This window comes from Piliocolobus tephrosceles, chromosome 7 (assembly GCF_002776525.5).
Source record: "Piliocolobus tephrosceles isolate RC106 chromosome 7, ASM277652v3, whole genome shotgun sequence".
Classification (NCBI taxonomy): Eukaryota; Metazoa; Chordata; class Mammalia; order Primates; family Cercopithecidae; genus Piliocolobus; species Piliocolobus tephrosceles.
In genome coordinates, this window is record NC_045440.1 from 2,373,152 (window position 1) to 2,386,393 (window position 13,242).

Genomic DNA, 13,242 nt, shown 5'->3' on the forward strand with positions numbered 1-13,242 from the left:
ATCTTGTATGCTCCATAGGGAGTCTGTACCCTATTTTGGAGACTACAGTTTTGAAATATACATTCTTGAGCATGAAAAAGTCTACAATTTCAAGTTACCTCTAAAAAACAACCAGTTTGCTTCTTCCTCTCTTAAGTGCTTGACAAAGTTTCAGACTATACCATTCAGAAAATGCCAATAAAAATTATTAAATATGTCATATTTCTTTAGTGTAGAGGGTGAGAAAATTATCATTACAAATTTGAAAGCATACAATATTTTTTTTTTTTTGAGATGGAGTCTCGTTCTGTTGCCCAGGCTGGAGTGCAGTGGAGCGATCTCGGCTCCCTGCAAGTTCCACCTCACAGGTTCATGCCATTCAACTCCCTCAGCCTCCCAAACAGCCGGGACTACAGGTGCCCGCCACCATGCCTGGCTAAGTTTTTGTATTTTTAGTAAAGATGGGGTTTCACCATGTTAGCCAGGATGGTCTTATCTCCTGATCTCGTGATCCACCCGCCTTGGCCTCCCAAAGTGCTGGGATTACAGGCACGAGCCACCACGCCCAGCCACAAATGTTTTTTAGAATAAGTAGAGCTATTCTGATGCTATCATTTACAAAATTTATTTTCTGATAAACGATTATTCAAATGGTGACTATCAAAATATATCAATATGGTATTAACTGAAAATAGTGTAAAGCTGAAATCTATCTCAAATGACTGTAGCTACATTTTATTGCTTTATAGAAGGGTGACATTAAAGGATCAAGAAACAGGTAACTTTTTATTAGAAACAAGATTTAAATCAGCTTTATAGGAGAATCTATGAATTTAAGTACAAACTAATAGTCCTTTATAAAATTAGTTTCTTCAGAAAAATCGGAGAGAGAGAAGCAGTGTTAAGAGCAGCTGGCTGCTCAGTGCAGAGGCTGGCACTCTGCTCAGGTGTGTGCCTCACCTTGGCACCATGCTTATGCAGAACTTCCATGACATCATTATGGGCTCTTTCTGCTGCAACATGCAGGGGAGTCATGAAACTACAGAAAAGAGAAAAGGAAAGGTAATTGTCTCTCTTTTATTGCATTTCCTTTATAGAAACTGAACAACTCTTTCTGCAATTATACTTACTCTTTATTTTTTTCATTAACATTTGCTCCTTTTCTAAGTAACAATTCTGTCACTTGTTTTCGTTTGGGATGCAGAGAGGCCACAGCACAGTGCTATAAGGTAAACAAAACCAAGTTAATAAAATACACTTCTATATGTACAGTAGCTCTTGGAATTGAACAGCATCTGCTGACCATTAAAACACTGTTATCTCAGTGTATCAGAACATATGTATACGTTTTACATCACAGAGATGATCCGTATTCTTTCTATGTATAGTGGAAATACAAAACATAAGCGTTTAACCCAAGGTGAAATTATGCTCTTAGTTAAACATTAAGAGAGATCTTACTTCTTTTGGCTTAGCCAATAAATAAATATTTACTATATATTCCATGGAAAGCAACATAATACATATGCCTCTTCAAAGCTGCAGAAATCTATAACTAAGTTACTCAATCTTTCATTAGGCTATCAGCCACACAAGTCAGTATTTCTCAAGGTCTTCTACAGAGGTATCCCACTACTACAGGAGAAGTTTATACGCCCAAGGATAAGCAAGAAAATGATATAACTGAAGAGGTTTAGAGAAAGAAATATTCTCAGAAATTTTATGTTTTATCATAATATTTATATAACTTTTTTATTCTGCTTCATTTTAATATTTGTATTAAAATTTAAAAATAAAAAAACTACTTACAACTAAATAAAATGAATACCCCAAAAAAGTGGGTCAGGTTTATTCCGTGGCTCTGAGTATCTCCTAGCGTAACACCGTGTAGCTTGAATCTATCTCAACCCTACTTTGAGAGACATGTATTTAAGTGTATCTATAGTTAGCCTATTTAGGTTTGGTCAATCTTTTAATGTTGTTTTATGCAGACACTGACTAAGGTTTGACCTTTTGGGTCAAATATATGTAAGAATATTAATTAGGTGTACTTAAGGTGTGTGATGCAGGCATCACATATGCTTAAATTCTGAATTTAGGAGCAATCACTAACCACCCTCTAGCTAAGCCTTAATGTGTCAATGACAAAGAAAATAAATCTTTCTGAAAGTGCATTTGAAGAAAACATGGATAGTTTTAAGAATAATTTGCATAGCATCAAACAAAAAATTCATGATCTTGCCAATTTTCTACCATGAATATAATCAATACTTTGAATACAATTACTCAAAAAGATAATGCAAGTATCTGAAAATATACTTTAATCTTCTACGGAAGGAAATCTAGTATTCATCTAGCAAACACAAGGAAAATAATTCTATTGGAAAATCGTATCTTGTATTTTATGAAAGCACTGGCCACAAAAGTGGATTTGTTATAATGAGGTTGGGAAGACAAAGGTAAAACAATTTCCAAATCGCGGTTGAGCAAATGTCAATTCTCTCACCCATGAAAAGAATCATCCCCCAAACTAAGTTTAAAAATCAATGCAACCAAAATTAAAATGCAAATTCCTGGCATTTCAGATACTAAAGTTACTTTAAGGTTTCTGAAATGAAAATCATATTTTGTGCTTACATTATTTCAGACCCAGGGAACAGATTAACAATAAAATCTTACCAGTGCTGTTTCATGAGACTGTGGTTGTTTGAAATTAATGATTTCCAGAGCAAGTGTTTTTTTAACTTTAGCTAAGTCTGCTTCTCTGGCTGCTTGTAGTAAAGAATGACCTTTAAATTCATCTGTCAATGAAACAATGGTTGACATAAAAAAAGATTTAAAATGTATAAAAATCTTCAGCATGATTATAAATAAGTAGGAATATTATTATTTTATGAATTTCTCTATTTTAGCAATACCAGCAATGTGACAATATGATGATAAAAATGCAAAAGAGGATGTAGATTAATGAAAAATTGTTAAGTATTAATGCTCTGAAATAAGACTGTTTCACACTCTCAGAGTCATAAAGATACACCTATAAAGATACTTATTGCAGCAAAATTTTGAAACAGGAAACCTAAATGTCCACCAAAAGGAAACCAGTTAAATAATCTGTGCGCACGTATGCTGTAACAGTTTCTAGCTCTTAAACAAGAGATAGGTCTACATACACTGACATGAAAGTATACAGTGGTACATGAAAATTCAAAAAGGAAAGGACAAGCTGATGCATTTTTTTGTATTTATTTGTATTTCTTGCTACTACTATTGCCAACATAAGTACACCATAAGTAATGGTGTAGAAAACATTTACAGAAATATTCACCAAAATATTAATGGTGATTAGGTCTTGACACAGAAAAGGAAAGGACTTAAAATACGGGAGAAAAGCAGAACTTGAACATTTTTCAAAGAACAATTAATAGCTTATTATTTTCATAAGCAGGTGAGAGATTTTTTTGAAAAGCTGTATCTAAATTAATTGCATGAATGAGAATCCAATATTCTTATTAAAAATGTCTTGTTTTATCTTTGACAAACTTTACTTGCATTTTGATATGCCCACTTATTAACAAAATGCTGGAACTGTTTAAAGATACAAATAAGGTATGACCTAATACATTACACAACAATTTCAGACCCTCTCACATCCAGGTCTTTGAATCTGCATGGTACTGTAATTTTGCCTTTTTTCCTTTCTCTTCTCTCCTCTCCTCTGAGGGACCCAGGGACCCATCATATTCGCCCCCTCTCTCAAGAGACACAGAGAAAACACATACACAGACACACGTGCACATACATGCCTCACTACTACTCATCATTCAAGGTCTCAGTTTAGATACTCTGGGTGAGCCTTCCGGACCTTTTCCAGTATTGGGTTAGCATTCCTTCTTAAGCAGTCCACAGCATTTGCATTTAGCCTCATCATAGGACATATACTGTCATATCAGCTATGCTAATCTCATCACCTAGCACAGTGCTTGGTATATGGTAGGTAATTTATAATATGCGATAAGGCATGAATGCTGAATATTTATAAAATAAGTCATTGCAGGGTCAGGAAAATAACATTTTTATATAACTTCTTCTTTAGAGGTTCTTTATCACTGCTAGATTGCTGAAAGTAAGGACTCTGAAACTTCAGAAACAAAAAACTAAGGTCAAATGAGATGAAAGTAAGCCAGTAGATTCAAATAACAAGACTGTAGATTTTCATTGAAATGATAAAATGTGGGACCCATGGAGTGAGAGAATTATAAACTGTGATATATATTAAGAAGCAGGGGTCAGACCACTACAGAGGAAGGTGGGGTTCTGAGAACTGATGTCTGGCAAAATGTATAGTTTGGCTGGGGTCAACAGTCTAGAGAAACGTAAACTTAGTGCAAATCATACTGGCCTTTTTGCTAATAACAAATATTGTATGAATATAAAGTGATAAGGGCATTTCTACCTTTTCAGTTATGTACTCCTTTATGCTCAGAAAAGGTGGCTCAGAAAAAAATGAGCAAATTTACAAAAACATAAACAATAGACTGCAGTACTAGGAAAATTTAAAAATGATGATGCAATAATACAAGTAAACAGTATGATATTTTCTCAAATAACAATAAGTAAAATATTTCTTGTCTCTGCTCTTTAGAAAAAAAGTAAAGATTTCTGTCCAAATTGATTTTCAAATTTAAAATACTTCATTGAGAAATACTTAATATTAAAAAAATCCTAGAGAATAAAAAAAATTATCAGCTATATAGTTGTCCTTCTAAATTTCTAAATGCAAAAGGTTACATAAAGGTCTGTTTAAAAAACTTCAAGAAAGTTAAGTAAGGTGGTAAAACTGTAAATTACTCAAATTTACCCTGAATACTAATATTTATAAAATACATAAAAGCTTTTATCTCTAAATGTATTTTGAAACAAGAACAAAACCCAAACTATCTGGTTCATGTGGCTTCATAAAAACAACCAGTTAAAAAATAGACAAGAGGTCAGGAGCAGTGGCTTACGCCTGTAATCCCACCTGAGGATTTGGGAGGCCAGGGCGGCCTGATGGCTTGGGCCCAGGAGTTTGAGGCCAGCCTGGGGTAACATGGTGAAACCCCGTCTCTACAAAACATACAAAAAAAAAAAAAATTAGCTGGACATGGTGGCATGCACCTGTAGTACCAGCTACTAGAGAGGCTGAGCTGGGAGGATCAACTGAGCCCTGCAGGTAGAGTCTCAGTGAGCCATAACTGCACCACTGCACTCCAGCCTGGGCAACAGAGCTAAACCCCGTCTCATAAGAAAAAGGAAAAAAAAAAAAAAAAGACAAGAAGTAACAGAAAAAAATGTGTGTAATAAAATGTTACAACTATAACTATGGGCATAATGAAAATACTGTTTTTCTTTGTTTCTTGTATATTCTTCTTTAAAAGAAATATGTAATTGTGAATGCCTAATAAAAAGCAGTAGACATGATAATGAAAACTGCAGTTAGAGGAGGCCCGATTTTGTCAAATCCTTTTCTTCACACAATTCCTTGGTAGAATCTTAGTTATCAAAACGAAGGGGATACTGAGAAAGCTGGAAAGAACTCTAAGCAGGTAACTGCTCCCTTCATTAAACTAAAAATTTAGGTTAAATTTTAATGTCTTCACTGGAATAAGATCAGTAAAATACAATGTAAAAACTTCTAATAATACTCATAATTTACAAAATGGCTGAAAAAAATCAAATGATGACATAAGAATAAAGCTGAGCCAGTGTCTAATCTAAGAAAGGAAATCAGAAAAAGATAAATTAATACACTTTGAGTTGAGTCAAATTCAAGGTCAGTAAGCTTGTTGGGCACATACTATACGCCATGCACTGTGTTAGATTACAGGTAGGTAGATAAAGGCCCAAATATAAATAGCATCACACATTTTTTTTTTATTAGGTAAAAAGGAATCGCACAGGGGCTAAGACAAAGAAAAATAAAACCAAAGGTGTAAGAGTCAAAATTTCACTAGGAAGATAGAACATACAAACAGAAAAGCAAACTATGTAATGGCAAAATAACATATGTCAAGAGACACCTGGGTGGGAGCGAGTAAACGAACTTCTGAAAGAATTCATTACAAGGACATCTGCCCAGTTACAATCTGGTTTGTGTTGGCCTGTAATCTAGTAGATGTCACCTATTTGAATACCAAAGTAAGTTCACACTTCCACTTAAACATGATCAAAATTGCAGGGAACTGTTTCTGTTTTAATATAAACTAGTTTAAAACTTGTTTACACATAAATAATGCTAGCATCATTTTGACTATCCTTTTCCTTAAGAGATAACTTAGCAAAGATTTTTTTCAGGTGTAATCATCTTGGAATCCTGGATGTAAGACAGAATATAGACCACAGGATAAGTTAAAAATGAGGTAGGTGACACCTAGCTTAATTTAAACCTGAAATGCCCACATGTAGAATTAAATGTCTGATGTGAAATTAAATCTGATGTGAAACCATATATATGTGGTATCCTGAAGTATTCAGAATCCTGAATGAGATTCTAGAGTAGAAAAAGGACTTTAGGCAAAAACTAAGGAAATGTGAATAGAGTATGGCCTTTAGTTAATACTGTATCAATACTGGTTTATTAATTGTGACAAATGTACTATATTAAAGAAAAATGTTAATAATAGGGAAACTGGGTGTGGAGTATATGAGAACTGGGTACTATCTTCATACACTTTCTGTATATCTTAAACTATGCTAAAACAAAAGTTTATTCAAAAAACATTTGCATGTATATATTGGTAATATATTCAGAAGATGACCTCAATCAAATTATTTTAAAGATCTCACTTAGATATGGGCAAGTGATTACACTTGGGTCATAACACACATGGCAAATAAAAATATGATTATGCAACTTTGCAGGGCTCGGGCAATAGTGAGGGTTCAATAATGCTAGATACCTATTACTATCAATGGCACAAGAATGTAAGCCCCAGAAGAGGGTTCAATAATGCTAGATACCTGTCACTATCAACAGCACAAGCATGTAAGCCCCAGAAGCTCAGAGCTTTTTAATGCTTTGTACACTGCTATATTTCTAGTGCCTGCCACATTGTAAGTATCCAAGAAATGGATGCTGATTGACTCATCCTCATTAGCCTTCAAAAAACCAAAAAAGGAGCCTCAACGTATGAATTAAAACTAGTCTCGAATAAACAAAATATATACAAAAAGTGTTTGTATGTAATATTCCCATGGAATTAATGAAGAAAAGTATACAATTAGAAATGAGGATTATGAATTAGTACGCTTGTAAGAATGGAAGGTTATTACTTAAGTTAGATAAAACTCAACAGAAATTAAAGATTCTAATTTATAACATGCGATAATGATTTCGGGATATAAATACGTACAAGTCAATCTCTCCCTGAGCTCTGGAGTTGGAGCCATATCCACAGCACTTTTGCCATGGCAGTTGACTAACGTAGGATCAGCGCCATGGCTAAGTAACAAAGAGCAGACTTCTACACGATTCTTGGAAGCAGCCTCATGCAGTGGAGTAAACTGCCAGAGATCCATGGCATTAACACAAGCTCCATGCTGAATTGAGAAAAAAACATTTTAGATCAGTAATCATTTCGCTGGATCAAGTAAAACTCAAAAGACGTTTATTTCTCTGTAAATTTCAGTTATAACTTTTTCAAATAAGTGTTTTAATTTCTTTAATATCACCTTTCAAAAACAGCTGACATTAAATTCAATGTTTTAAAATTGTTAAGGCAATGGTAATATTTTTTAAAACTTATTCTCTTAAAATCTGAAAAAACAAGACTGGGCAACATGGCGAAATCTCGTCTCTACAAAAAACATAAAAATTAGCTGTGCGTGGCAGCACACCCCTGTAATCCCAGCTACTGGGGAGGTTGAGGTGGGAGGATCACTTGAACTTGGGAGGTTGAGGTTGCAGTGAGCTGTGACTGTGCCACTGCACTCCAGCCTGGGTGACAGGGCAAGACCCTGCCTCAAAACAAACAAACAAAAAACCCCAAAAAACTAAAAAAACTTTCATGAGGCCAAAAGTATGGAAAGTAATGACAAGTTAAAGAAAAAAAAAGCAAATGATGCTCAATGTTCTGGATTTCTCTTACCTTTAATAGCAGTTCTGTGACTTCATAATGTCCATATGAACATGCATTATGAAGAGGCACAAGTCCACTAAATGAAAAAAGGCAAATTAAAATACTTAAATTTCAAACAACTTATTTATCCATGAAGTACTAAGAAATAAATAAAATCCAATAAATCCCAATACAATTATATTTTAAAATATTTTAAAGTATTTAATAAAATAATAAAGTAATTCAAAGCATAGCTTATGTTTACACCTTTTGTATTTATCTTGTTTTTTGTATGTAATCCTTGAAGATAATGAAAAAAATACCAAATAGAAGAACATTTTAGCGAAAGGAAGATCATATGCTAATTGACAAATACACGTATTATATATTAAGTATTTACAAGAAATAAATGTTAATTGGTAGTGAACTGAAATATTCCACCATTTTAATTCACTTTTATGGTAATTTCTAGCAAAATAATCAAATATCCAAACTATTATAACTTGCATATCAAACTATTCTAAGTAAGCCAAAAAAATCCCTTTTTTTGTGGTGTACGTCTCTTGATGACTCACCTATTGTACACCCATCTGTTTTCAGACATGCACAAGGAAATAGAGACGTACAAGAGCATCAGGCATTTATGCCCCTATACTACTGGGACACCATCCACATATGGCACAAAACCTGGTGCAGGCAAGAGAGCAGCACCAGAAAAAGCAGATATGAAATGGATGAATTCTTCTGATAAGTGTCTCAAGTACTGAGTTCATTTTTATGTTTCTTAACTTGGGGAGGGGCAAAGTGAAAGAAACTCTCCTCTAGGGCATCCCTTCTTTCTGCTGTCCATCACAAGACTGTAACATCATCTACCTTACCTGGCCAGTAGGTCAACTATCTTTTAGATCTTAAAGTGGGGCAATGAGAAATGTTAGTCCAACACATAGGATAGCAAACCCAATGTTCACACATCCCTGGAGACTTTACAGGAAACTGATACAGTTTTCAAAAATTCACCTATTGGTAAAATAAGTGACATAACTGCTTTCTTGGTTACCACTCATATCCCCTCACATCAACCTTCTAGGTTTTCTCAGTTTAGATGTCCAAGATTTCATCAGAAAAAAATATTTGATATTGTATACTTATGATTTTGGTTTATCAATAAAGGGTGATCCTTTACTATCAGTTGAATCTGATAGCTATGCTACTGGATTTTCATAATTTTCAATTTGTTTTATTTTTCTAAAATGCAATTAAAGAGTTGAAAAACAGTAACTGCAATTGAGACACAATTTCAACTTCAAGTAATGGAACTGTGATAAAATTAAATTGATTTGGGAAATTATTATGAGAAATATCCTTAATTAAGTAGGTACATGAAAATAAAGCCTGAAATCAGAGTTGTGAACATTCTTAAAATGTTATATAAGCCGTAACAAATGGGACATATGACTTTGTCTAGTGTTTTAAAAGTTCGGAGTATCAGACAAAAACAAAGCATTGAAAGGAAGTAAACTGATAGACCTACCCTTTGTCTTTTGCATGAACATCAGCACCATGCTGAAGAAGAAGCTGAACTATTCGAACTCTGTTGTAGCCCGCTGCTAGATGTAAAGGAGTTGACTAGAAAAGAAAAACACATCCCCTTTTCAGGTAAAAAAAAAAAAAAAAAAATCCTTGCTTTGCCATTTCAGATTTAAACACAATGAAAGCTGACACAAAAATACTGCGCTGAAATGTCAAAAATTCACATTTCATAACTTAATGAGAGGTAATTCACTGTCCTCAGGAGTCAATAGTAACGTTAGTGACATCCACCTATTTCCCTAACTTGCTTTTTAAGGCCATCAGTAATCAAACCTTACCCTACCTATTATACATGATTTCCTGTTTCTTTCCAACATGAAACATTCTCACTGTTCTGAGAAGACACACCAGGGCTCATGCTTCCTATTAACTATGCCTTATCCTACTTAAATCCTGTCCTCCTTTCAAGTTCTAATTTTTAAATCCCAATTCTACTATAAAACTTTAAAGATCAACCTCTTGAAATTTATTTAATAGGAAAGATTGAAAAACATCCCTAAAGAACAATTTGAACAAACTTCAGTGGAAACAAAAAGGACAATGGGCCTTATTCATTCTGTATGGCTGCTAGTAATGGCCAAAACTAATTTGCTATACTGGGTGCAATGAAATATACCAAGGTAGCATTTAATTCTTCTATTTTATGTACCATATACACAGTATAAATACAAGAGAGGAATAGTTTCTTCCCAGCTAATTTCTGCCACATTGTATTTTGAGTCAAGTTATTAGAAGGTTCTCTGCTAAAATTTAATGTGGTAATTAAAATAATCAAACTTCTCCTCACCTTTTTTTAAAGAATCAGAAATAACTTCATTTTAATTAAAAACTTCTCTGCAACCATAGCAATTTTTCACCTTTGCTAATTTAAAGTTTAAATACCATAATGAGTTTTTCATACAGGCTTTAATATACTTCAATACATTCTCTTTCATTTTTCCTGTCTTCTATTTGGGGTCTTGGGATTTAATAAGATTTTTAATTTATTTTCTTCACCTATTCCAAATGTGAAGATACAAAAGAATTACTAAATATTGTACTATCTATTATAGCTTTTGAGATATTTCATACATTTTACATATTCTGTCAGTCTCTAAGTTTAGAAAATATTTTGAGCAATGCACAGCTATCAATGAGGAGACCATTCAGATGAGAAGAGTCCTCAACAGGAAGTCAGGAAACCTGATTACATTCCTGGATCTTATGCAACCCACTGAAAGTCATGCTACTCGTGTGTCTCAGCTCCTTCATGCATAAAATGGAGATAAAATCACTCATCCTCGCTACCTGAAAAACCTGTGAAAATACAGTACAATTTCACTTACCTGTGGTTAATTTTAGTCTGAAAATATTAAGTGGGGAATTCCAGAAACAAACAATTCGTAAGTTTTAAGCTGGGCACTATCCTAAGTAGCCTGATGAAATCTGCCTACTTCCTCCCACCTTGGATGGGAATCATCCCTTCCTCCAGCATATCCACAATGAAGATGCTACATATTAGTCACTTAGTAGCCATCTCAGTTATGAGATCAATAAACCACATATAGGGTTTGGTATTATCCGAGGCTTCAGGCATCTACCGGGCTCTCGAAATGTATCCCCCAAGGATAAGGGAAAACTATTGTAAAGTTTTCTCTCATACAGAAACACATTTTTGTTTGTTTGCTTGCTTGTTTTAGATGGAATCTCGCTCTGTTGCCCAGGCTGGAGTGCAGTGGCTCGATCTCGGCTCACTGCAACCTCTGCCTCCCAGGTTCAAGTGATTCTCCTGTCTCAGCCTCCCCAGTACTTGGGATTACAGGCATGCACCACCATACCCAGCTAATTTTTGTATTTTCAGTTGAGACGGGGTTTCACCATGTTGGCCAGGCTGGTCTGGAACTCCTGACCTCAAAGTGATCCACCCGCCTCCACCTCCCAAAGTGCTGGGATTATAGGCGTGAGCCACCATGCTTTTTTAAAATGTAAAATGCCATATAAAAATAGGCAATTAAAATTTCTGTATCATCAAACATGTCCAGTTAAGTTTCTGCTTTGAGATCCATGTCAAATGTTACTGCAAATGACACCATCAGGGAGTATCAACTTCCTTTCACGACTCTTATTTCACCCTCATTTTAGAAAAATACCTTCTGCTGGATAATGAAGTTAACTTTTTTCCTTCATTTAATATTTTAAGGATGTTGTACCACTGTCCTCTGTCTTGCTTTGTTTCAAGACTAGAAATCTGTTATCCTTATCTTTGCTCCTTTGTACATGTGTTCCCCCCCCCCACACCGGATATGCTAATATTTTCTCTACGTTAATATTTCACTGACTTTAAGCAATTTGATTATGACGTGCCTTGGTATAGTTTTCTTCGTGTGTGTGTGCGCGCACACGCGCGTGCACACGCATGCATGCCCACAGCTGGAGTTTGCTGTGCTTCTTAGACCTATATAGTTTTCACCAAACTTGGAAAATTTTTAGCTATGATTTCATCAAATGTTTTCCTGCTCCCTCTCACTAGGGAATTATTCCCACTAGGGACTTCAATTACACAAATATTAGGTTAATTTCAAGGCCTGCTTCTAGGCTTTGGTAGGCAGGGCCAGAGCAGCCTTTAGTGTAGGACAGATTTTCCCCCACTACTGAGGATTGTCCTTTGATGACATCCAGTGAATTATGAGGGCTTTTTACTCTGGCTGGTGGCAACAGAAACTATTACAGACTCTGTGTGAGTTTCTAGGCTTGTCACCTCTCATCTTTCTATGTGGTTCTTTTACTAGCCTCAAGCAGTTTCCTCACCCACGTATTAATGGATACTGATCTGAACACTGTAAGGGGACCCTGTGTGGATCTCCCTTTCCAGGCCCACTGACTTGCTAATTCCTTCCACCTTAGTCTCCCCAAACTCCCAATTTCATCTCCTCAACTCAGGGAGACCATGAGGTTCCTCCTGGTTTTCCCTTCCTTGTGTTAAGGCCTGGAAATTTTTTGGAGGCAGTAAGCTGGAGTTGTTACCCTCTCTCAGGGATAAGTACCATGTACTGCCTGATGCTCAACGTCTGAAAACCAGTTTCATACATTTTGTCTATTCTCAGACTTTCAGGAAGCAAGGTAAATCTAGTCCCTCTTACTCTATCTTGGACCACTTTCATGACTGAATTGGACTTTGAAAACTTCCTCCACAGACAAGGACTGCTTTCGAGGACTGGTCGGTAAGTCAGTCAGCAAGCTGGTATAGCACATAGCTAATATTTAATATTACATAAAAAGGGTCACATCCTTGTTGCTTATGAACAAAAAGATGCTCCATTTTCATATTATCTTTTACATAACTTTCTTGGTATAAAGTTGATTCAATAACTTTTATTTCTTATTCCTAAAAATGAACAAAAGTTCCCAAATGAATGAATAGATATGAAAACCTACAGTTTATTTAAAAGGGCAAAACATAGGAAAAATTTAACTAGTTTTCAGATTAAAAACATCATTTAATTGTAAGATTTACAATGCTTTGAAAACAGTAATATATTTCGTTTTTAAATGACTGAAATTTGTATAACTCAAATAAATTAGCAGGCTCTGTAAT

At 34.9% G+C, this 13,242-nt stretch overlaps 1 protein-coding gene across 2 annotated transcripts in view; it reads right to left on the reverse strand.

The window, feature by feature from the left end:
• The window catches only part of TNKS (tankyrase), a 217,619-nt gene that overhangs the window by 69,391 nt on the left and 134,986 nt on the right, over positions 1–13,242 (reverse strand). For both annotated transcript variants that reach the window (XM_023225271.2, XM_023225270.3), the window contains exons 6-11: positions 9,610–9,704; positions 8,109–8,175; positions 7,374–7,560; positions 2,659–2,780; positions 1,110–1,201; positions 940–1,018 (exon numbers count right to left, since the gene is read on the reverse strand). In XM_023225271.2, the coding sequence (XP_023081039.1) occupies positions 940–1,018; positions 1,110–1,201; positions 2,659–2,780; positions 7,374–7,560; positions 8,109–8,175; positions 9,610–9,704 (642 nt within the window). The remainder of the gene's footprint in view (positions 1–939; positions 1,019–1,109; positions 1,202–2,658; positions 2,781–7,373; positions 7,561–8,108; positions 8,176–9,609; positions 9,705–13,242) is intronic.